General features: G+C 39.3%; 1 protein-coding gene across 1 annotated transcript in view; it reads right to left on the minus strand.

The window, feature by feature from the left end:
- Positions 1 to 2324: 2324 nt before the first annotated feature.
- The window catches only part of syt9a (synaptotagmin IXa), a 28832-nt gene continuing 5069 nt past the window's right edge, over positions 2325 to 26087 (minus strand). The window contains 8 exon segments of the mRNA XM_043264813.1: positions 2325 to 2995; positions 12255 to 12384; positions 12884 to 13055; positions 13475 to 13595; positions 21035 to 21244; positions 21246 to 21440; positions 21442 to 21589; positions 23503 to 23953. Of these exon segments, the coding sequence (XP_043120748.1) occupies positions 2927 to 2995; positions 12255 to 12384; positions 12884 to 13055; positions 13475 to 13595; positions 21035 to 21244; positions 21246 to 21440; positions 21442 to 21589; positions 23503 to 23953 (1496 nt within the window). The 3' untranslated portion in view covers positions 2325 to 2926.

The raw sequence follows: 26087 nt of genomic DNA on the forward strand, positions 1-26087 counted from the left end.
TCTGCTCCTGTGAATTTAAACCTTGTTTGATGGAAGAATAAAATCACTGTTTTGCCCACAACTGTCCTGCTTATTCTTGGCCACCACCACATCATTATTATTTTTCATGCTAGACAAAAAACCCCGTATGAGCAATTGTAACAGCGATGTTTGCCTTGACAAGCACCATTAATGTGAAGTGACTTTGAATCGGTTTATTGTAAGTAGTCATTTTAGCACATTATTTCACTACTGATAGTTTATAACTCAGCATCCCGTGAAAGCATGAATGCAATGTGACTCATCGTAGTCTGAGTGTTTTGGTTAGAATTTGAGTGTTGCTCGACAGTGAATTACATTTATTTTAACCTCTTGATCATGTGAAGCAACACACACACACACACACACACATAATGGAAGAAAATCAACTCTCACTCCACTTCTACAACACAGTAATGACTACCCTTAACAAGACTGTAATGAGGTTTTAAAGAGTCTCTGGGCAGCACTTACATCTCTGACCCACGACCTTTTAATGTCACAGACGTGATCAGAGTGCTAGAGCGAGAGAACGGCACTGTTGCTGGGTCATAGTGCATGAGTAATGAGCAACCTGTTAATCCCATGACAAACCTTGAATAAGTGCCTTATAGAACACAAAACCAACAAAACAAATAGAAATCTATTTGACATTTAAGCTGAGTTACATTTTTGATTCCACTGGTCTAGTTCTGGTCTAGTTATTTAGTACAGATCACGGTAAATTTCATACTGGTGACTAAATCGGGCACATGAAAGTGTGTTCTTATTATGTTATTCATAGTAAATGTTAATTGTAACGCTGCCTACGCTATTACACATTGGTAAATAAAAAAGATTCTTTATCACATGTATGTATGCATGAAAATAAGTGCCAATGATGGTTTGTTAAAATGTATCGGGATGTCTGTGTATAAAGTTCTTTAAAGAATGGTTTTGAAATGCATATATATATAATACATTATACAAGAAAAAATGGTGAGAAATCTGAATAAACGTCTATTCGATTTAGTATGCACACATCAAAATATCACTTAACCAGGTGCTCTAAATAAATGTAGAAATTTTAAAACTCCAAAAGAATAATTTAATAATAATAATTATAATCTGCTACAAGTAATATGGACTTTCTGTAAATGTAATACAGTCCTAATAAAACAGTCTGTGATTAATGGGGCTGTATGGTTCAATTGTTTTCATTATTAATGTTCAGTAATGATATGATTCTGTTTAATTCAAAGTACAATATAACACTACATGTAGACAGGCTTTCAACTAGTAAATGTTATTTAAGTGCTGTAAACTGCCTGACATTTATTTATTTATTTATTATTTATTTTATTATTATTATTTATTTTCTTGCAGTGTACAGTTTTCTAGCAGAGTGTAATTTTTGCTGATAATAACACACCTATAAAATAAAAACTAACACTACCCTTTTTTTTGGAAAACAAGTTATTGAAATCCAGAGATATCAAATAAGAAAACCTCCAACTTTGAATATAATGCAGCATATGAGATAAGATAAGGTGCTGAAGCAGAGGTTTTTGCTCAATCCTGTTATTTTTGTGACAAAGGATTCTCCAAAGCTGCTCTCTATCTAAAGGAAACAGATGTATCTGATGAAAGCAAGTCCTCGGGACTCTGACAGGAACAAACGGAGTGTGATTGGAGACAAAGCAAACAGATCAATGAATGCCTAAATCAATCTCCATGAATCAGAGCCATCTGACATGAGTTGCACCATCTCTGTGACACTTAACACAGCACTTCCAACATGTCTGTTGCTTTGGTTATAATGAGCACGCTTGTTTTGAGCTGTATGAAGGCAAAGAATTTCTGTCAGACTCGATAGAGGAAAATTAACTGGTTTCAGTAGTCTCTGGAGGCATCGCAGGGAAAACAGCTTGTTCTTTTTTTTGTGGTTCAATTGTGCCTTTTATGACAATATTGATATTCCTAAACTGACATATTGTACAAGGTTTATGTCTTTGAATTCTAGAAAAAAATCTAATGTAAGAATAAAAAAGGATTATATATATATATATATATATATATATATATATATATATATATATATATATATATATATATATATATATCACGTGAGACAAATCTTACAAGGAAATGTTTCATTAAAATATATTTAATATGGTAATTAACATCCTTTTCTTTAGGTTGGTCAGGGATTACAAGAAAAACACTTAAAATGGCTAATCCATGTAGTTTTTAAAACTAAATCTAAAGATGGGAATCATCACAACCCTATACTGTGCAGTGATTTCAATAATTAAAATCCAGATTGGTTTTGTAAGAAATAGATGTTTAATAACATGAGAAATAACATTTTACTTGCAAAGTCTGTAAACGATTCACCACCATGACGCTTTATGACAAAATCCACAGAGCATTTCAAACAAGAAACGGAGAACATCTTGAACTTTACCACACCGAAACACACTCATGCGCTGTGGGAGGGGTATAAATGAAAAAGGGAAATTGACATTCTATCCTTAAGAGCATTGAGTGACGCACTGACACTCCATTGAAAAATACATACCGAGACTGATTCAGAAAACATTTACTTGGAATCGAAACTCGAGAACAACGTAAAAATACTCTTTTCCACTTTTTCCACTAAATTTTCTTTTCCAATTCACCATGAGTAGCACAAAATAACCATACAGTATGTGACCACTCAACATGCAGCTGAAACAATCAAGTATTCCCATGCAGTGGAAGGGCTTTCCAGGTGCACAGGTAGAAGAAAATGGCATGCCATTCCCTCAGGTGTCAGGAACAGCCAACTGGAGCTCTCTGATCTTGGGCCTCTGGATCCCAGGACAGAACATCTTGTGCATGGATTCTCTTCTATTGTTGCTCTAAAGATGAGACCTTGGACCTCAGGCTATGGTGAAGGAGGGGCCTTCAGGGAATTACAGGAACCTCCCTGACTTCCCCCTCCAGTACTGTGATACTGCAGAGAGTGCAGGAGAACAAAGATTTATCTTAGTGCACTCAAAACGTCATTAGCCACGCTTGCATTGCTTTGACATTATTGAATTGGACACGTACATTCAATGCGAGGTTTATAGGTCAAGCAAAAAAAAATCTATAAATACAGGAATATTTTGACATTAAATGTAATGTTATATACATTTTTATTAATTCTGAAATAATTTTTGAATTAAATGATGCTAATTTATAACAACTTGATATTTAAATTTATGGTCTTTTTAATTATTTATATTGCGCTGAGATTTGTAATGAGAGAGTGGAGAGGGGATTTTTTTAGAGTTAAAAATAAGTTGGCCTTTTAATAGACAAAAGCTAAACAAAAACAGGATCTCACAGTACTCTTCACCTCAGCCTTCAAAACCATCTGCTGTGAGAGAAATTATTTGTTCTTGCTCCCTGCAGTGCCACAAATGACAGAGCTATATATACAGTGGATTTTTGCCTTAAATAAAGTCTCTAGACAGTGAGTCTTCAGAGCATTTCAGAAAATTATTTTAGGTCAGTAATGTTTCATTGTGCTTGATTCTTTTTTTCCCCTATGTAAACCTGAATTATTTGTCAGAAGAACAGAGTAGCAGATGAAGAGTGGCTTTATTATTTGAACATGTTATTTTCCCTGTGCAGGACGACAGTGACCTTGACAGTAGATCAGACTGCTTCAAAAGACCAGCGCATCCTAGCTATGTCTTGTGTGTGTGTGTGTGTGTGTGTTGGCTCGATGGTTGATGTGTTTCTTAATATATATTTTTGTAGTCAAATTCAAAACCCATAAATAAATGAGACATATGCTTCTAATTTCACCTTATTTTCTCTCTTATCCTTTCAGGAGTAGAAGGGCCGTTCTTTAAGCATGTTTCATGAATACATTGTATTCTGAAGCACAATAAAAATACAAATTAAATAAATTAAAAATTAGAGAAAACTTACAGACACCAAATTTACTGGTGTTAATCTGGTTCTAATTTCCTTAATTATATCACCAACATTATTTAACTGGCAGCAATCCTCTAATTTTCACTGATATTGCAAAATAGCAGGGTGCTCTAAGGTGATTAAATGAAGGCCAAAGAGATGACCTTTTTAGCCATTGGTCATTCCAAATTTGTGATTTGTAGAATACTGCAGCTTTACAACGACACCAACTCATTCAAGACACTCAATGGAGAATCATCCAACCCAGGCTTATGAAAATGCATGCATTCCTGCTACACCACAAATATGTACTTTACTGCATGTTTCAGCAGTGATAAGTCCAGAAAGTGGTGTTAAAACGCACATTAAAACACGTGACTGTGGCACTTTTTATTACATTGGTACAGACCCATATTGCTGCCGTCTTTATGCTGCCTGAGGTACATATTGCGTAATGTCAGAATTCACATTGTCTATCCGTGATGTGTTGCTAAGGTTAATGCTCTATTGTTTTAGAAATATATCCTACACCAACCTCAACCCCAAACATACCCGATAGTGTTAACAAATGCAAAAAGTGCTATAAAAAAGCATTTGTTAATGTAGGTGTTCTGTTTTAACTTCCGTATGAGCATTTGAGCTGTTTTGGCGAATCATAGTTTCACAAACAGAAAGAATCGGCTAAGCTCACCTTTGCTGATGAGCATGTTGTGTGGAGAGAGGAGAACGTCTCGGGTTACTTGGCTGTAACCCTGTTCCCTGAAAAAGCGGGACGCAGATGCTGCGCTGAATGCGCTAATGAGAACGTCTTTTGTTCGACCGGTTGTTGAAGCATCGTGTGTCAAACACGCCAAAGTTTGGCTTATATAACCTCGGTCAGGTGACGTCCTACCTGATCATGAACACCTGGAGGTTATAAATAGATGTGACGCGGAAACATCCTCAGGTCAAATTTTTGTCTGAAAGGACGTCCAGTCACGCCCACAGTGCGGCATTGAGGCGCAGCATCTCGTTCCCGCTTTTTCAGGGAACAGGGTTACAGTCAAGTAACCCGAGACGTTCCCTTTCAAAAGCTACTCTCGATGCTGCGCTGAATGCGCTAATGGGAACGTGAGAATACCAACGCCACGCACTAGGAGTGTCTGGACCCCAGCGTTGTGTAGTGTGTAAAGCGCAACACTGAAGAGGTCTCAGACATTACTCTGGGATGTCGACTCAAGGACATGCGAGCCCGGAGTAGCATGGACATCCAAACTATAAAATCTAACAAATGTGTGCGGAGAGGACCAACCTGCCGCATCACAGACTTGCTGCAAGGGCGCCTCTTGCTAAAGCCATCGACGATGCAACCCCTCTGGTTGAATGAGCTTCTAACTCCTAGAGGCGAAGTTTGACCACGCGCCTCATAGGCTAGGGCAATAGCATCTCTCACCCAGTGTGACATAGTCTGTCTAGTGGCAGCCGCCCCGGTTATGCCACCATAGCATACGAAAAAGCTGCTCTGACTTACGCCACTGGCTAGTGCGGTGGACGAGATCTGGAGAGCACGTACTGGACACAGTAAGTGAAGTTTCTCCTGCTCCGGTGTCATGAATGGCGGAGAGCAGAAGGCTTCAAGGATGACTGGATTTATAGTCGAGAATGGAACTTTCGGAAGATAACTAGGGTGAGGATGCAAAATAGCTTTTACCAGCCCAGGGGCAAAATCTAGGCAGGATGGCGAGACTGACAGAGCCTGCAAATCCCCAATTCTCTTCAGAGAAGTAATAGCTGTTAGAAAAACCATCTTTAGGGTCAGAAACCTGACAGGCGCTGACTCTAGTGGTTCGAAAGGGGTGTCCACCAAGCCTTCAAGCACTATAGCTAGATCCCATGAAGGAACTGTCGCCCTACTGGGCGGCCTCAACCTCTTAGCTCCTCGAATGAAGCGAACAACTAGAGGGTGTTTCCCTCACGGAAGCCCCTTCAATCAGAGCATGGCAAGCCGAAATGGCGCCACGTAAGTTCTGAGAGTATTAGGATGTGTGCCTGAGGACATTTTCTCTTGCAGAAACTCTAGCACTGAAACAATCTGGCAGTAAACTGGGTCTGCATGGTGTGTTGTACACCAACTTTCGAAGATGCGCCATTTCATGGCATATGTTCTTCTAGTGGAGGAGCCTAGCACTAAGAATAGTCTCTATTACATTGGCTGAAAGGCCAGCATCACTTAGTTGGTCCCTCTCAGGGGCCAGATGTGAAGATTCCAGAGCTCGGGACGGGGATGAAATATTGTCCCCTGTGCCTGAGAGAGAAGGTCCCTCCTCACCGGAATCGCCCACGGCGAGCCGTCGAGGAGAGATATTAGATCTGAGAACCATATTCTGGTTGGCCAACGGGCGCTATGAGAAAGAGGCGAGACCCTGTTGACGGACCTTGGCTAGGACTCCGGGAGCAGAGCAATCGGAGGAAATGCGTAAAGACGCATTCTGGGCCACACATGGGCCATCGCGTCCAGACCCAGGGAGCTGGATGAGTCAGAGAGAAGTAGAGGGGACATTGTGCTGTCTCCTGTGAAGCAAAGAGGTCCACCTCTGCTTCGTAAAACCTTTCCCAGATTTGACTGACTACTTCGGGGTGGAGTTTCCATTCCCCATGTGTCACAGCTTGTCTGGACAGCAAGTCTGCTCCCTGTTCATGTGACCGGGAATATAAATCGCCCTGAGGACAGGAACTTGTCCTGCGCCCAAAGCAGAACCTGCTGCGCTAGCTCGTTCAAGCGGCGCGACCGCAGTCCGCCCTGGCGATTTATGTAAGAGACTACTGCTGTGTTGTCCACCCGCACTAGGACATGGTAGCCTCTCAACTGCTGGAGGAAGTATTTCAGGGCCAGAAATACAGCCTTCATTTCGAGGCAATTGATGTGCCATTCGAGAAGATGACCTCTCCAGATCCCTTGGGCTGGGCGGCCATCTAAGACCGCTCCCCAACCCGTGAGGGATGCGTCTGTCGTTAGCATCTTGCGACGACAACACGGACTCTAGAGTGGGACCCAAGGTCAGAAACCGGGTCTGAACCACATAGATAGGAGTCACGAAGCCCTCGGCGCGTAACCCTTATTTGCCTCTGGGGATTGGCCCTTGGATGAAATCCTGGCTCTGAGCCACAACTGAAACGATCTCATGTGCAGGAGGCCCAAAGGTATCACTGTGGAAGCAGCTGCCATGAGACCTAGAACTCTCTGAAAGTGATGAAGAGTGACTTTCTGGCCTAGCTTGATGCTCTTTAGGGTGGTCAGAATGGAATCGAGGCGTGCAGGAGACAGCTGTGCCTGCATTGTGGTCGAATCCCTACGACCCCAAATATGTTGTCCTCTGAACAGGGGAGAGAACGCTTTTCTTGGCGTTGAGTCTCAACCCCAGCGATCCGAGATGAGCTAGGACGACATCCCGATGTCGAGCGCAAGCTCTTGAGACTGAGCCAGAATCAGCCAGTCGTCTATGTAATTTAGAATGCGGATGCCCTGGAGTCGTAAAGGAGCCAAAGCTGCATCCATGCATTTTGTGTATGTGCGGGGTGACAATGCTAGGCCGAAAGGAAGAACCCGATACTGTAAGTAAGCCCAAAGCGAACCTCAGGAACTTCCTGTGTTGTGGCAATATTTCTATGTGAAAATATGCGTCCTTTAGATCGATTGTCACAAACCAATCGCCCGGTTGGATTTGAGAAACAATCATTTTTATTGTTAACATCTTGAACTTGTATGTTCTGAGGTGATGGTTCAATCCTCGAAGATCTAAAATCGGACGCAGCCCCCCATCTTTCTTGGGAACGAGAAAATACCGGCTGTAATAGCCTGACTGTCTGTCTGGTAGAGGAACACGTTCTATGGCCCCTTTGTCCAGCAGAGTTTGCAACTCCTGTATCAACAAATGCGCTCGTTCCGGTTTCACGGAAGTGAAAATCACGCCGTTGAAACGCGGAGGACGATATGCGAACTGAATCCTGTAGCCTCTTTCTATGGTCTTTTGGACCCATGGGGAGATATTTGGCAGAAGCTTCCACGCTGCCAGCTTCTCTGAAAGGGGCACTAATTTTGACACCGTTTTGTTGGGGGTTGTTAGATGTTGGCGCCCTGAAACGTGGCAGGAGGCGACCAACATCCAACGCTTCGTTGAAACCGTTGCTCCCTCAAACACCAGTGGCGGCGGAGATTGAACAATGGCTTCCTGAGGGTGCCGGGAAGGAGCATTTATTCTCTGTTGGAATTTTTGCGCCCTCTCCCGGGAGGCACCCCACACGGTGCTGGAGTGCACCAGCATCAGGACTTCTTCTTTGCGGAGATTATGCCCGCAGGTCCGGTCTCCTTGAGGCGGACTCAGAAGCGCGTGAGCCGCACTCCAGTCTCTACGAGGGGTGCTCGGCTCGCCACACTGTCCCTCTGTGCCTCACGCCTCAAAGGAACCGGACCTGGTCGGGACCGGGTGGCCGACGGTCCCGACTCTTGAGCACGGCGGGAAGAAACCTCACTAACGCTTCCTCATAACGTTTCGCCCCGAAACCTAGTGGCGACGGCATTAACTGAGTCGCCAAATAGGCGGAAGGCGAGACAGGGGCATCAAGGAGGATGGCGCGGTCTTTGTCCTTGATGCCCGTGAGGTTGAGCCACAGATGTCTCTCCGTGGACACCATAGCAGCCATAGAACGGCCGATGGCACGGGCCGTCTGCTTGGTCGCACGGAGAGACAGTGGCTCGGCGCAGCTCTAAAAACGCCTCTTCATCTATGGACCCGCCTGTGCTCAAGTCCTTCAGCAGATCAGCCTGGTACGCCTGCAGGACCGCCATGGTGTGCAGGGAAGCACCAGCCTGACCCGCTGCCTGAAAGCTTTCCCCACCAGCGAAGATGTCATACGGCACGGCTTGGTGGGGAGGGTCGGTCTTTTAGGGACGATGAAGTCCCAGGAGAGATAGCCCGCAAGCGTCTCTTCCACCTGGGGCATCATCGAGTACCCGATGCCTTCGCATCCACGATAGTCGAATAAATCGACGCCGATGGCACGAAGACACGGGACGAACACGGCTTACTCCACGAGCGCACCAACTCCTCGTGGAGATCGTCAAAGAAGGGGAGACCGCCGCTGAGGCCCCCTCCCGGCCACCCGACAGAAATCTGTCGTCTAGTTTCGAGCGCTTGGGGTTCTCTCGCTCCTGGGGCCAGTCTAGATGTAATCTTTCGACTGCATGAGTTACCACCTCGAGTAGCTCCTCGTGACGCTTTATTGTCGCGGGAGGAGCGCTCTGTGGTGGCACTTTCTGCTTCCCAGAAGCAAGAGATGAAGTCTCCTCGGTCCGTTCAGAAGAAGTGCTGGGCGCGCAGAGAAACGGACGCGAGGGCTTCGCGATCCGGCGAGCGCGAGAGAAAGGGGCTGGTCCGTCTCACGCTGCTCAGCCGGATCGGCACGCGATCCACTCGGTCCTCCTTTAAAAAGGCGAGGCGAGCGCGAAGCACCTTGATTGGAAACAAATCACAGTGCTCGCACTTTCGCCCTCGAGCCCGAGGATCGCGTGCTCTTCCCCAAGCACTCAAACAAAAATTATGGTGATCGTCATCGGAGAGCTGCCTCTGGCACGGAGGCAAGCATCTCCTTTCTTGATGCGTCATATTATCTTTTTTCTTTTTTTTTTTTTTTTTTTTCTCTTTTATATATATTTTATATATATATATATTTTTTTTTCACACACACACTCACACACAATGCGGTCCTTGAAGACAAAAGACCTGAGGATGTTTTCGTCACATCTATTTATAACCTCCAGGTGTTCATGATCAGGTAGGACGTCACCTGACCGAGGTTATATAAGCCAAACTTTGGCGTGTTTGACACACGTGCTTCAACAACCGGTCGAACAAAAGACGTTCTCATTAGCGCATTCAGCGCAGCATCGAGAGTAGCTTTTGAAAGGAACTGGTCCAAAGCTGACTTTACTGGGGAAAGACTGAAGCCTAAAGTGTAAAAAGCGGGTCTTCCAAAAGAAAAACCTCAATAGGTAATTTATGCAAGCACCTTATTATGATCTATTTTTATGTTTTTAAGTTACAAACCTTCTAGCAGGCATAAAAATAATGACAGTGTCTTGTTGCATTTGTCACCATGAAATGACTGTCATTACCAATCAAAATGTGTGTCTATTTAAATGCAATGTGTGAACTTTTTACACCGATCTCATGGTAATTCATACATATTTTACTAGGTGTAAATTACACGAACAATCACACCTAATGCACTTCAATTATAACACTGTTTTGTTGCTGATAGAGGAGCAATTGTAGCATGAGCTCTGATGGTTCGTATTTCAAGGATCTGGACAACTACCTATGGTCGTATTGGTTGGAGGACAGGTTGGTAAAAAAAGGTGGAAAGTTGGGGAGATGTTTTCTTCCTCTTTGGGCCTCTTAAACAGCTTCATGGTGTGGAGAATGCAAATGTTTATCAGAACATCCATTTCGAGTGATAAAAGATTAACAATATTTCAGAAAAAAAAGTGTTTAAAGCTTGATATCCCCAGTACATTTTCTGCATATAAGAAACTCTGAAGATATATTCATGTAATTAATAAGGAAGGTTTAACCTACAACTGATAATGTACCATTAGTAAAGAAACCTGCTGTTAACAAGCAGGGTTATGAACAACGTAGGCTCATTGGAAATACATGCCTCTTCATACATTTCTGCATAACTGGAAAAAAAAATGCATACGAATTGATGCAGTTTCCAATTTTTGAATAATAATGGATACATTTTTTAATTTACACAATTAGTTGCAAAATGTTATGACTTAAACCCTGTGAAACTACGGTTCAATGAAATCATCAAGGAAGTTAAAAAAGCATGGCTGCATTTTGCATTTGTTAACACTATTGGGTAGGTTCAGGCTTGGGTTTGGTATAAGGGATCTTTCCAACAAGCATAAATCTTTAGCAACACTCACTGGATATTTGAATTTTACCGCAGTAAAACATGCATTCTTTTCAGTCATTCATTTTTTCAATGCAATGCATTGTTAAAGACACATCTTTTAACCTAGTCTACACATAACAAACTGATACGTTTCTATTATTCAAATCGGTTAAAGGATTGCTAGGTTGCATTAATTAAATCAGCTGGAACCAGAAACGCTTCTCATAAAACACCATGTACTCGTTACATCACAAAAAAGAATGGCATCTACAATAATATTAGTTTGTTTCTTTCTTATTTTGTTTCTCACTTTGTATCCAGATCAGATGGTGGATCAGCATCCAGAGATGACGTTTATCAGAGACCAGAACACACAGATTAGCCCCGTGTACAGATCAATGGAACTAGATGCGCACACACACACACACACACTATAAGTTCCTTACACAATCGGACATAGCTGCGTTTAAAACTGAATTGGAAATTAAGTGCTGGTCGTCCAGCCAGGGAACAACTGGCCCCAACTTAGCCTGGTTTATCCCAATTTTTTTTTTCTTAATTCTGTATGGATGGGGTTTTGGTTCCTTGCTGTCGCCCCTGACTTGCTTACTTGAGGCAATTTCTAGTGAATATTTTCAATTTGATTACAGAGACTGTCTTTGCATTTAATAACAAATTGTTCAAACTCGTCATTATGCATCCCTATCGCTCTGTTCTCCTATTTGATACTCTTCAGTGCTTTGATACAACCTGTGTTGTTAAAAGCGCTATATACAAAAAGTGATTGATTGTTTGTTACACTTCATTTTTCCTCAGTAAATCTGGAGTCTTGGCTGCATTAATGTCAATAGTACTCTTCTGCTCTCTGAAAGACCTCATCCTTTTGTTCAAATAGTGGCTCACATTTTACCCCTAAGCATTTATAAGACCAACAGGAGAGCAGTTTTTGCCAGAAATTACCTGAGTTTGTGAATTATGTTGTGGGTAATGACAAAAGCATTGAAGTCTCAAATTGATTTTGTTTTAATTGGCAAGACCAGCTGTTAGCAGTATGTTACCAACAGTATGTTCTTCAGATTCCACATTCAGTCAAGTAATGCTTAAATAATTGCTGAAACAAGAGTCTTTTCATGAACTTCATATAGCCAGTGAAATAGGGCATCCATACATCCTAGGGCTCTAAATCTACTGCCTTACTGACACAAAACGAGATGGATTCAAACAGAATATCAAACAAAAAAACTGTTTTTAAAATGTACATTTGTGACAGCAAGTTGTATGCCTGTTGTGTTAGGCCTGCTGCCCATGAGCAAGTACTAAATTTGACCTGAATTAACGTTTAAATGAGAAAGTCCATGCAGTCTTACCTCGATGAGAGGGTGCCAATGTGCGATGGGTTTGCGTGGATACGTCAACATTTCATTCCAGTGTTCTCTGCCCAAACCCTCAGCATCATTTCCTACTCTGCACACGCCAATGACCTCATTGTGACCTACACTGTGTTAAAGAGACAGAAAAAAATACTGTTTACTTCATAAGGCTACCTTTTTGCAATCGTATACCTTTTACAGAACTGCATTATGTATCTCCACAGCCCCTTCTACAAGAAATCAAGAAATGTGTGTGCGTTTGAGTGTATAATGTTTGATTAAAATTACCAAACAAACAGCATGTTCACAATAATGAAAGTACAATGAAGTATGGATTTAAAGTCCACAAGAATAAAGTAAATTGTCCATGTCCATTTTTAACATCCCAGTATTAAACAACCAAAACAGTGCTACACTTACAGATGATTGAAACAAATGAATGTAAACAGAAAGCACGAGAAATTACGCGAGAAAGCACAAAATGCAACTTTTGCAACTTAAACCTTGCTTAAAAACCGGAAGGAAAGCACAAAAGAAAAATCAATCGTCTAACTTCAGTTGATACTCTCATGGCATGTGTCTATAATGGGCAGAAAAGACACATACAACATTTGTGAGACTCTCACCGGTCATAATCCATAACAGCTACGAGAAGGCTGATTTGGTCAATGTTCTCTGGAGGGACATCAAACACTATGGCCTCATTGTACACTGGGTTTAATGTGTTCCTCTTGGTGGAGGTTTTTCTTTTTTTCAGTCTCCGTCCATCACACATCAGAGAAACTTTCACATAAGGATCTAGAAAATGAGCCCAAGTGGATAGAAAAATATGCAACGTTATCATAGTAAGAATATTAAAATAATATATCTTAATTTACATTTAACATCATAACCTTTTATCTGCAATCCCTTTTGAACCTTATTTTTAATGTCTGGAAATACAGCCAAAGCTACAGCTCTGACCATGTTATATTACTATAAAAGGGAATCAGTTAATAAATATATTTATGCATGAATTCAAATGTGAGGTTTTTCGAGTTTTTCATGTATTGCACTGTGGGGTGGTAAAATATTTTTTCCTCACACGATTAAATCTTTATTTATAACCCTTTTACATACATGCGAGTTGAAAATCCTCTAAAGCCATTCTGTTATGGAGAAAAAAAATCAGAATGTGTAAATACAGGCATATTAATGAACTCTGAATATGTTCATACCTGAAGCTCCAGTGATATCCATGGCCTTCAGATTTCGTGCTTTGATCATAGTGATGGTCAGTCGTCCAGCAGTAGGTAGGTAGCATAGAGAAAACATCAAATCACCCAGATCCACATTGTCCTGGCAACAGAAACAAAATTTATTTACTCCAATTTGCTATTCTACTTGTGCAGTAAACAACTTGCTTTATATTAATGATGTTTGACTCAGTTATTTACTCGTGCATTTGTTCATGTATTCATTCTTTCATTGAAAATCATGCAGAACATGGTCAATTTAGATTACATGGAGTTCACAGAGGAACAAGCTGCCACCTTCTCATGAATTTGTTCATGGCAATTTGCATCATATCAGAACAACACTAACGTCAGCAGCATTAAAAAGTAACAGCCGTGTTATCACTTTCTCTCGAAATAACTCAGCCGTGAATGTGAGAGGAGCTTTTCTAACACCTATTCATTTGAACTTCACAATGATGGCTTACCTCCAGTCCGCTGAAAAAGGAAGATCTAACTGATGAGATTCATCTACACCTGACCGTCAGTTACTGGAATATGAACTTCACCGACGTGGTTAAGAACGAGAGAATTGTGAAAAAATTGTGTCTCAAAGTAATTCAAATCTGGCTGATATACAGAAGGACTGTTTGTTACTAAGCAAAGATAAATTGCTTTGGTGATTGTGAATTGTATCATTAATTAAATAAATTCCACAATCATACAATTTTTTAACAATTTGCATGAGTAAACAAGCAGAAAACTATGACAAACTGTGAAATGTGTGCAGACTTGCATTCAATCAGAAGTACATGTTCACTGTTAACTAATCAATAACTATTTCGTTTTAGGTTTTCTGGATAGCTACTAAGAACTACTGAATAAAGGTTTATTATCAATGTGAAATATGCATAATGTATAATTAATTGTAAGGTGAAGATCATGGTAACCCACTAGCAGTAACTGAAATATTACTGTAACTCAGACTTAATGAAAACACAACGTGGTCACATTCACAAAACAACAGGCAATAGTCCAGGATCAAAATCCAAGATGGCAATCCAAAGTAACAACTGAAAAAAGACAATGAAAACAAGGCAAAGCTATGGCGATGGCAATCAACATGAAAACACGATATAAACAGTAAATGCTTGGTAGAGTCCACAGCAGCAAAACAATACTTTCAATTTGGCATGGCCCTGTTTATATGGCCACCAAACAGGAAGTCACTGGAGAGGAAGCAGAGGGAGCGAAGGCAGTCAGAGCAGAGGTGAGAATCCTTCTTGGAGAACAGAACTTTAATAAAATAAAGTAAATAAATAAATTGTAATTCAATTTTATTATCTATAAATTACAATTGTAGTTCTAGACCGTTCTCAAGCATGCAGAAATCAATAAAATTAAGCAGTTTTGCTACGATAAAATAATGGTTAATTTTGGTAAGGGTTGTGATGTTCATGTTTTTGTTAAAGAAATAAATAGGCTGTGGCATTTCTATTGCAAAAAAGGTGGCCAATTATTATATTTTTTAGTGGATATTTTAATTAAATGTCTGGTCAATATTAAAAACATTACCAATAGCCATTACCCTTGCTTTGGTACCTTTTGCAGGCATTTGTAATAATGCGAATTGTTTATTTTATATTACATTATCTTTTTTAATGGCGTTAAAATGAAACCATAATTAAATGAAAACCATAATTAAACCATTGCCTCGTCGTTTTTACATAAGTCATGGAAACTGGAATATAAAGTCAGATGCGTTGTTATTTTTGGTGAAATTATTACAGTCAATGAAACACATTTGTCATAATTCTGGTCCCACGAACCTCCACTCACTCACCATCAGATGTAACCTCCTCTACACACTGACTCTTTGCACCACACCACGATTGTATTTGACTTTGGACTTCACTTCCCATCACCCATTGCACTGATGACATACACACACCTGATTCCACTTATCACACGCTCACCTGATCACGCAGCTGCTTCAATCAGACACACACTATTTAGGCGCAGGATTTCCCATCGATCACTGCCGAGTATTGTCTAGCATTTATCACTGTTTAGCGATAGCTACTCCACAGCTGCAGAGCCAGTTACAATAACCCTAGTTATATTCTAGTCGCACCTTGTCTGTAAATAATACACTTTACAAAACCCTCAAAAACTCACAATGAATTTAGTGATTACTAGAGAATTATCATGTTACTTACTTTAAAATACTGTTCCAAATAATTAGCAAGTCCTTCTGAAGAATTTGATAAAACTTGACTCAATAATAGTGACCGTGACCTCCACTTTAGAGTGAATTATACATGTATTATTCATATTAATTATTAACCTGTATACAGAAGACAAAAATATGGTTTCTGATTAGCCAATAGTGAACTACCAAATTTGTAGAAATCTCTTAAATCTCTTTGAAGAAGTCTCTCAACTCTTGATTTTACAACAGAAGGTATCAAAGGATGAGACTAGCATTTTATTTTATTTTGGTGGCAGTGAGATATTATGATTGGATATCTGACATTCTTATGCCTGAGGCTCATGCTGGAGATAACCAGGGTCATGCTGGTTGTGACAGTAAAAGGTCATTCTAGTCCTGTGATATCTATGATCCAGTTTCACGGAGGATCTGAGATGCTAGTGGTCCTGCCATTTAGAAAGGGTAAATAGATACTCAAGGGCAACCGCTGCTCTTTTTATACTGATATTTCATAGACATGTTGCCTTATTTACTAAAGAAGGTGTGTGGTTCACTGCAATAAGATCAACGCTTGCTGTACGGTGAGAACAAGTTAAATTAGCCACTCATGCAAATGATCTCCGTCATTTACTAGTAAATGAGAGTCGTGTTATTAGAGATTCGGGCTGCATTTACTAAACAGAGCGAATTAGCATGAAACGGAAATTTATAGAAATAACAATGAGAATGGAAAGTTCTGCTTGTGATGTACTGGCAGTGTGCAAATACCGCCAGATCATTTCAATAAAGACCGACGCGATCTACCAAGAGCAGAGCAAATTAGCTTGAGGTCGCTTGATTTATAAAAACACGGATATGATTGTAGAGTGCGTGTACACTAAGTCCACACCGATGTTCAGGTTTTATGGTCTTTGGTTCACACTTTTGGTGTGTGAGTACTGCAAGTATTTGGAAAGCAATTTTAATTCTTAAGCAATTGTTGCCTCTCACCATTGGCAAGTAAAGATTTGGACATAGGCTGGTGCTCTGTTATATGTTAATTGCATCAATTATATGGCATTTACAAAACAGAGCTCTGAAACTATTTAAATATCTAGAATTTCATCTTTAGGGGCTTAGCACTCAGACAGACCATTATATACAACAATACAAATTACTTAAATAAACAGTAGGTTATGGTGCCTATGAAAACTGTATTACATTATAAAATAATTTCTTTCTTTCTTTTCATCAGAGAACAGATGATTTCTTGCCTGATGTTGTCCTTTAACAAAATATTTGTGTAAAAGCTGTTTGATATTAATATTGTCATTGTATGCAAAGAAAAAGGAAAAAAAGGAATTACATTGAATAATATGTACACAGAATATGAACAATATGGACACTTAACGTTAACGCTAAATGCGGGTGGATTTCAGCTGTGGTGGGTAACACAGTCACTCCCGCCAGCCACTGTAGCGGGTTGAATTTATATACAGTAATAGAGCTCGACATTAGTGCTTGTCTGAGGCAAATCAATTTTATGAAGGGGCAAGTGAAAGAATTGAATTTTACTTGCACGACCGGACAACTAATCTGATTAAAACATCTCCTATGCCAAACTAAAACTCCATTGAAAATTTTATGAGATTTTGTGTAATTGGTAACGGTAACAATTATAAAAAAATTATGAAAGATTATGCATGAATTAATAGAGTTAGGAAAAACGCCCTTTAAATAGGTCAAATGACTTGGAGATATTTGGATGCAGTATTAAGTTAAAATGTAATTTCCCAATAAGAAGATTATGCCAATGAAACCAATCGTAAAACCAATAGCCACAGTGGCTGGTGAGCCAAAAGGTTAATGTCAATCACTGTTGATAATGTACCTAAACTGTCTCTTCTCACGTAAAATGATTACTGGTCAAAAACATTTAATATACAAACATTTATGTATTTGGTAACACGCTGGAATATATACAGCCAGATCATCATTATCACAAAATAAACACCTTCATGATGTTACCAGACTGCTGTCTATTTTGCAGTAATGACCGCTTATATTCACAGTTTACAAGTAACTAATGGCTTTATTTCTTTAGTTCTTTTCCCCTGAAAAGCAGATGATCATAATTTATGTTTCCACTGAATGAAAAACAGCAATAATTCACTCAGGTTCAGTAGGCACCGAAATGTACTGTACACTTGAATGAGACCCTTTGGGACAAACCTCTCAATTTCTCCAGCGCTATGAATTTTGTATTTGTGATTTTTATGACAGAACCGGGTAGATCCGTCTCATTAGCTTGAGTTGAGCTTTAAATGAGCTCTAGTTATTCTTTTTGAATTAGGCGAAAGAACAGAGTTTGAACATCAAAACGCATCCCGTGTGCTGTTAATTTCAGAAAGTCACCAGTGGTTTTATTTAGAAATCAGAGTCAGTTCATTGCTTATGCACTGTAAAAACCGCTCTGTTTACTAGACTCCAGATTGGTATTGCCGAGACGTCTGGCAGAACAGAGTGGGTTTGGATGAATCAGGGTTTGGCCTACAATGGCGGATTCTTTCTGAAGCTCATTTCATTGTGCATGTGTAGAAATTAAAAAGGCTGACTGTTTACCATAACTTGTGACAAAAGCAGTCCAAATATTTCTTCATAAAAAGAATGTCTTTAACAAGATAAAAAAGGATTTTATGTTCTTAGTAACCTAGCCTGCTGTGACCAATAGGCAGTTCTATATGTTCAATACAAATTTCACATAGCTGCCATTCCACATGATTTAGCTTTAACTATTCAAATGTGTTTGACCATGTGAACTGATGCAGGTGTGTGATTTGTGTTGTGAGGGTAATGGTTTTATAGATTTGTTCTGAAATGGCTGCAGGTGCATAAAACAAATTATTTGCCATGAACCTTTGGAACAGAAAATTCTGATGAATTAGTTCCTCATAATTATAAAAGTTTGAAACGTATCAATATGCCATGGCAGCTCTCAATATTTACCAACCACACAGCAATAAAACAATAGTGCGATGTTATATACGCTGCTTTATTATTGTACATTTTATGATATATGATAATAATATCCTAAATATTTGTCAACTACTGACCCTCGTGTTGTTTTAAATCTTTTTTTTTTTTTTTTTTTTTCTCATAAAGCATGTTGTGTTGAGATGTTGTGATGATGGTCTTCCATAAAACAAAAACATATCACGGAATGAGAAAACCAGAATATATTTGGAATGTATTTTTACATTGGTGAGTGTTTATAAAGGTTAATGGGACACATTTCGGCTTCATAAGGTTCTCAGTGATGTGTGACAGTGTGTTTAAAATAACAGCCACCCAGGAGGAAAAATCCTGTTGGTCTGACGCAGTACAGGCATTCTAAATAGAGAAAGTAAACCCCTGTTCACACAAAGAAACGAACAGAAGCAATCATCTTCGCCAATTCAAAAGCCATTTTCCTAACGCTACCAGTGCCATTTTCCTCATGGAGTGATACTCACACTCACAGGACTGATCTTAGAAGAGTATGTAGAGATAATGAAGAAGTGAGGAACTTAATGGGGAAAAAATGCAAAAGATATTAGTTCAAGTAAGGTCTTTGGTTCAGTTCATGAAGACCTCTCCTGATGATCTAAATCAAGCAAGTTAAATAAGCTGCAGTGGAGAACCACTGTTCTAGTTATTCAATGAGTGTTATATCCAAGCTGTTAAGTAGTATCTCTTCAATGAAGTAGTAACAATTAAATACTTATAAAAACTAAAACTACATTTATAAAATCTGTGTTAATATTTCACCTTGAGGCATAAAATAGTATTTACAACTGCATTTGAAGTTATGCTATTAATTACAATTTTTTTATCTGGTATTATGTTACTCGTTTGTTCCTGAGTAGTTATTCATTAATGAGGGGACATTTATACAGAATGGAAATGGAAATCTCAAAAACTACTTGGGCCCTATCTAACTACTTGGGCGCAGCACAACTAGTCGTTTAACTAGTCGTTTAACCAGCAAATTCCGTCATGTATATAGCGATCTGCCATGGCGTGAGTCTCTTAACTTGCTCTTAATGGGAATGGGAGATGAGACTGTGATTGGTTTATTGCGTTACGCCCAAAAACATCCATTACTTATAGGGAAATATAGGGACAACCCATTTTGACTATGCGCCCGGGCACACGGATTGTTTTCCCATCGTTAAAATATGAAAAGTAGAATTTGGACTGCACCAGCGCCATGCTCTTTAGACTTTGCGTTTTGATAGGGCTCCTTGTTTAACTCACAGTTCAATATGATATTTCAAATGAGATATTTTTAATTTATTTATTTACTTTCTGGTTGGTCCAGGCGCTGTGCAGAAAATGCTGCACAAATTCTGACAGCATTAAAAATTTGATGGTTGTTTCTATGGTATCTGGAGCTTTCAAAAGAGCAGCTGCAGCTACACTGTCATCTGACATCAAGAAGTACTGCTAAGACCAAGCAGTAACAATAACTGATTAACTCTTTTATTTAGAAGGTGGGATTTACTTCGCTAAAGCTGTCATACTGGGCATTCCAATTTTACTTTATTAATTTTAATACCAGTGGTTTGTCTCAGTGAACTGTGTGTTAGATAAGACTAATGCTAAATGTACAGTGCTGTGACTGCTGAATATTGAAAACAACTACCTTTTTATGACATGGGCTTGCTAAAACCCATTTATTACATATCGTAGCTATTTTCATGTCTCATGTATCATGCCATACTTTTGCTTCTTGCATAACGTATAAATATTTCATTCACATATATTTGATTATTTTCATAACGCATTCATAAATACGATAATGTGTAGCTAACCGCAAAATATGAGGGTTATATGAAATTTGTCAGAATAGCAGTACAAATGTTGCACGTGGAATGAGTGTGTGACATAAATATTCACCTCTGGGTCAGCTTAATGCACATAAATCTAAATAGTCTCTAAATTTGCCATTGCTCCGTGAAATCGTAATAGGATTCTGTCCAATAGAAAGTTTCACGTGAAGAAGCTGCTTGGTTTGAGCAGTACTGTAAGCAGTCATACATTGCTACAGTATAAATACTGGAAATGGATCATTGACTGGACCTTAATGGTGTGTCTGAACAATGAGCACCAAATATTTTCATGCAATGCATTACAATCAAGCAACATGCTTCAATTTGTGCATGCGTGAATCAGAACATTTTGTAGACTCATTGCATTTGTAATGCAAAAAAATATATATATATAAGATTTGGTAATAACTTTCTGTAATGCCTGAATCTGTCAACAGATGTTTTTCTTTATCAAAGAGTATATTATATACCAAACAATGAAGACATGAAAAATTTACTTACCGAAGACACATACTGGATATCCCTGCAGAGTTTCGTCTCCCTGGGAAAGTCCACTAGATCCAAAAAATTGTCAACCACCACCTGGCCAATAATATCGTGGCGTGAAAAACGATCAAAATCGTAGACACTGAAGTGCAGCTTCCTTGTGGGCAGGTCCGCATACGCCACAGGGAAGAGGAAGACTTCATCAAACACAGGGTTTAAAGTCTTCACGATGCACCTTGGTCTGGTGCTTGGTTTTGCGATCTGGGAGAAGGTAGATTTTTACATATGGGTCAGAGGTTCCAGAAAAGTCCTTGGCAGGGAGGTCTTGAGCTCGGTGGATCTTGACAATGAGCTGTTCCAGGTCACAATCATATTTAAGAATAAAGTGGAGCCGTCCACAGCTGCCCACACGACTGCTTCGGGTTGTCCTCGCCATCTAGCGACCGCTGTTTGTAGAGTTCTGGCTTTAGCTGACCTAGACTCATGCCAGTCAGAGAGTCCTGCCTCTGAAACTGAGTTACTGTGAAGTCAGGGTTCGACTGGTTCATCTGACGCCGAATTGAACTTTGCCTGTTGACACATAGAAGTTAAAAACAATAATACAACATATGTCACCAAGATAAGTAAATTAAATGTCTCTCACCAAACAAATACTTTCAGACAGGCCTTTGATACATCATCATAAAAATCTATATTAATAATCAGTCTAACAAAAAAATGCAGTCAAATAGCATATTTTTAACTGATTTTGTCTACAATGTTTTGAATGAAAATTGGTTATTTAGAAGCAAAATAATACAACCCAAATTATGTTTGAATAAAATGAAAACTAAAATAATTTTAAATCACATTAGCCAATATTTTATTCAAAATAGAACAGAGATAACATTAAAAAAATTAATTGAAAGTTTGCAATATAATGAACAAAATGAGCTTATTTCAAAATTGAAGCCTGCTGCAGGTCTCAAAATAGTTGTACGGGGGCATGTTTACAATGGTGTAGCATCTCCTTTTCTTTAAAAAAAAAAAAAGGTGAAAAACATCTGGGCATTAAGGTTATGAGTTTATGGAATTTTGGTGTTTGATCCAGCTGCTACAGAATTTGTAGTTGTCCTTGACATAGTTTTCATATAATGATGCAGCAGATGTTCTTTGTATATGAAAGGTTCGTCTGCAGGCAGGCCAATTCAGAACACAGAATTTTCTACTACAAAGCTATGCTTGTAATTTAATAGTTGCAGTACGTGGTTTTGCATTTTCCGGCCTTCCTTGATATAGAAGTCATCTGGAGGGAAGCATATGTTTCAGCATTCATAGTGCCTTCCAAAACATGCAAGCTGCCCATACCGTATGCACTTATGCATCCCATGCCATCAGAGATGCTGGCTTTTGAACTTAACGCTGATAACACACTCGAAGGTTTCCTTTTTAGCCCGGAGGACATGGCGTCTGTGATTTCCAACAAGAATGTCTTTTCATATTGAAACACTGCATTTTACGTGAGCCTTGGCACACAGGTTAGAGAACAGCGATTCTGGATATGGGGCGATATGGCTTCCTTTTTGCGTGTTAGAGTTTTAGTTGGCATCTACGGATGCCACAACATATTGTATTTACTGACAGAGGTTTCTAGAAGTATCCCTGTGCCCATTTAGTAATGTCAATGACAGAATCAATGAGTGTTACAATAAGGAAAGCCTTAGCGCATTTCCTCAGTGAGTTCAAAAAGGCAATCATACCGGAAGGAGCACAGGCAATATAGACCATATATGTAGATCATGCATGTAGATCGTGTTTTAACCATTCTGAATCTGATCAGAATTATGTAGGTTAGTCAGTGACAGAGATGCCTTTGCAGACACAGAAACATCTCTGGTTATGTCGTAAAATAGATCAATAACCTGTCTAATATGAATATGAATGTATGTATGTGTGGTCATGTACAATCTATATATATAAATAGAGTATGCGTGTATATATGGGTATATATGTATGTATGTATGTATGTATGTATGTAGCCTAAATGTGTGTATGTGTGTGTGTGTGTGTGTGTGTCTGTTTCTTAGTTCCGTTTATTGAACACAATTTCAATTATTCCAAGTATTTACAGGTGAAAGAATGTGATATCTGAATGTATTTTGCTTGAAAAGCAGTAGTTTGATAAAACTTGTTCTTTGTTTTAGTATATAATATGTTCATGTATGCTTAGCAGAAAATATTCTGAAGGCTGTCAAATTTAGGTGAAAATAAATAACTTAAAGTATTCCGGTTCCTTATCGAGGAACTTTCTTGATATTTTTATGCAGTCATTTTTAAATTTCACAAAACTTTTAAAATGAAAACTGTATTTTTATGAGGTCAGTGTCATGTACTGTAGGGATAAACTCTGATTAGACACCAAATTGACCTCTCAGCCAGTCCTATTGTTGAGAGACTGGCGTTTCAGCAGAATCCATTAAAGTAATTATAAAAGGTTAACTTACCTGACACAGGTCGAGGAGGGATCTGTGATTTGCCTCTGCATGCGTGTGTTGCCATGGACACCATTCTCTTGAGTCTTAGACTCAACCTCCAGCGGAATATCAGGTGAAGTGTGGCTTATTTTGAGGGCTGCCTCAGGCACTGGCACTGCAGGAGGAGATCCTGGAACTGCCGGAGAGACTGGAGTGGGCGGCACCGTAGTTTCTTTTACCACTGAACTTCTGGCATTATTCCGGCGGTCGAGGGTGGCGTCCACCTCGGTATAGATAGGCTGGGGTTGAAGGGGTGGAGGAGGAGGATGAGGGGGGTCTGGATGTCCCTCCTTGGTGCCTGGAGAGAGGCCTCGCTCGCGCCATGGAATCCAGCACAATTTCCATGAAACAAAGAGAGAGACTCCAAACAGGGCCAAGCCACAAGCGGTCACCACCAATGACAGCAGGCTAATGGATATATCTAAGAAGAAAGGATGCAGTGAATACAAAACAGAGGGTGAGACTACATAAGTATGTTCCTTTCACATGAAAGTTATCTGTATCATTAAACTGCTGGTGGGCGGTCCAAATAAGAATATTGTAATCACTGTTCAGATTGAATGAACTTTTGGGTGTCATTACCAACCATTTTTTTGCTGCTTAGTGGCAAATTGCACCAAAACTATAACAATGCCCTAGAAGTAAACTATATATAATACATATTATGTTACATTCAATATATTAACCAAATATAAAATGAAGATTTTGGATTTAAATGTTGTTCCAGGATCAACAAAATATGTTGACCCATGAACGCATAGAACTCAGCAATATCAGGAAGTGTGGGAGAAATTGCTAATATTTTACAAAACATTTCATCACAAGAAAGGTAAATTCGCTCAACTCATTCACAGCCATTCAGTTTGAAGATTTTTGAGCAGCCTCAGAAATCAAATGATCATTTAAAGGTCTAAGAGGGTAAAGCTCCTGTCTGATGTAATTTGCAACCTTTTCTCAAACTCTCATAGTAGAATCTTCTTTTAAATATTTGCCACCCGCTTTATTTTAAAACCCAATTCCTTTCACTTTGTACAGTTCCAATTTCCAGATATTGCTTACCTAGCTTTCTTCATTAATACAGACCTTATTGAGCGCACTGTAAACCCTAGACATTTAACTGAATGCCAGTTCTAAGCCACTGCTGTTTGAAACATTGGGTATTGTCACTGTGATGATTGGCCCTAACCACTAGTCGCTCTAATGAAATCCCCTTAACTTTAATTAAAATCAGGAACTTAAGTTAATTAAGAGTAAGCAGTAAAAAGGAGCCATCACACAGTTCACTCAAAGCAGGTGACAGGTTTCATTAGGATAGACAAAACCAGTTTAATTGAGCTCCTCAGTGGCGTAGCCAAAAGTTGAGATGGGACAGCCCATTGGTCAAGCAAGCCCCCTTAATCATTTACCCAGAAAATGGGATGTCAATCAAATGTTTTTTCTTTTCTTTTTCTCTAGCCTCATACCCGTGTCTTTTTACGGTTTTGTTGTTTCACCCCCTTTAATAAGAGTAGAGTTCACAATGTCTTGACACAACCTAAAAAATCTGTCCATTTATTGACAGTAGACAACAGAAGTATTTCACAGCAAGAAACAGTACAGATACCTTTTGTCATAGGACAAAATGCACACTAGAGAATAGGGCAGGCAAAAGAAAGAAAGAAAGAAAGAAAGAAAGAAAGAAAGAAAGAAAGAACCTCTTGTGTTAAGAAAAAACCTCTAAATATATGACAGCTACAGTACTTAATAAGTAATATTCCCTCTCATTACATTAAATTAAGTTACATTATGTTGTAATAGGAACAATTAAATATTCCAGATTTTTCATCACATTGACACACTTTATGTGCACAAATATAAAGCTTAAGATAACTTAAGATAAACATCTAATGTCCTTTTTGGGATAGGTTTAAAGGTCTATTAATTATTTTTGGTATGTATCATATTTGTTCAGTTTTTGCAAAACACAAAAAGTTTGCACTAATCTATTTGTTTTGCCAGTTTTATGTTATGATATACATGTACCAGAACGTGGAATTCTGCAGGGTGGTCTTATTGTTTATGTCCTTGTTGTATATGCGACTAAACAGATGCAAGGCAGCTCCAAACACAATTCAGTACAGAGATATCGCAATCATGTCATAGCTGTTGGTTAATTTATTAATGCTGAATATTCTGTCAGTGTAAGTTAATAAGAGACTTCTAGTGGAAGTCTGCAAGTACAAATATGCCTTTTGGGCCAGAGAGGCAAAGAATAGTGTGATCACACCTTTACTTGCCCACTGCTGCTGTGAGTCTCCTGCTCTGGGATACCACTCTGGTGGGGAGACAGGTCCTCCACAGCATGTTAAATTTACACCAGTGGCATACGGTAATAGACTTTAAAGGGTCTCTTGCTTCTTGATCCACATTTATTAGTAGGTTAGAGCGTGTGGTACATGAGGATCCTGGGAAATCTGATCACGGGTTCCAAATGTTGAGAAAATGGGGCACAGACCATGTGTCTGCATGATTCCAATCACAAGGGTGACTGGTAATTACAGCATTCAAAGCTTAGA

Source organism: Puntigrus tetrazona, chromosome 18 (genome assembly GCF_018831695.1).
Source record: "Puntigrus tetrazona isolate hp1 chromosome 18, ASM1883169v1, whole genome shotgun sequence".
Classification (NCBI taxonomy): Eukaryota; Metazoa; Chordata; class Actinopteri; order Cypriniformes; family Cyprinidae; genus Puntigrus; species Puntigrus tetrazona.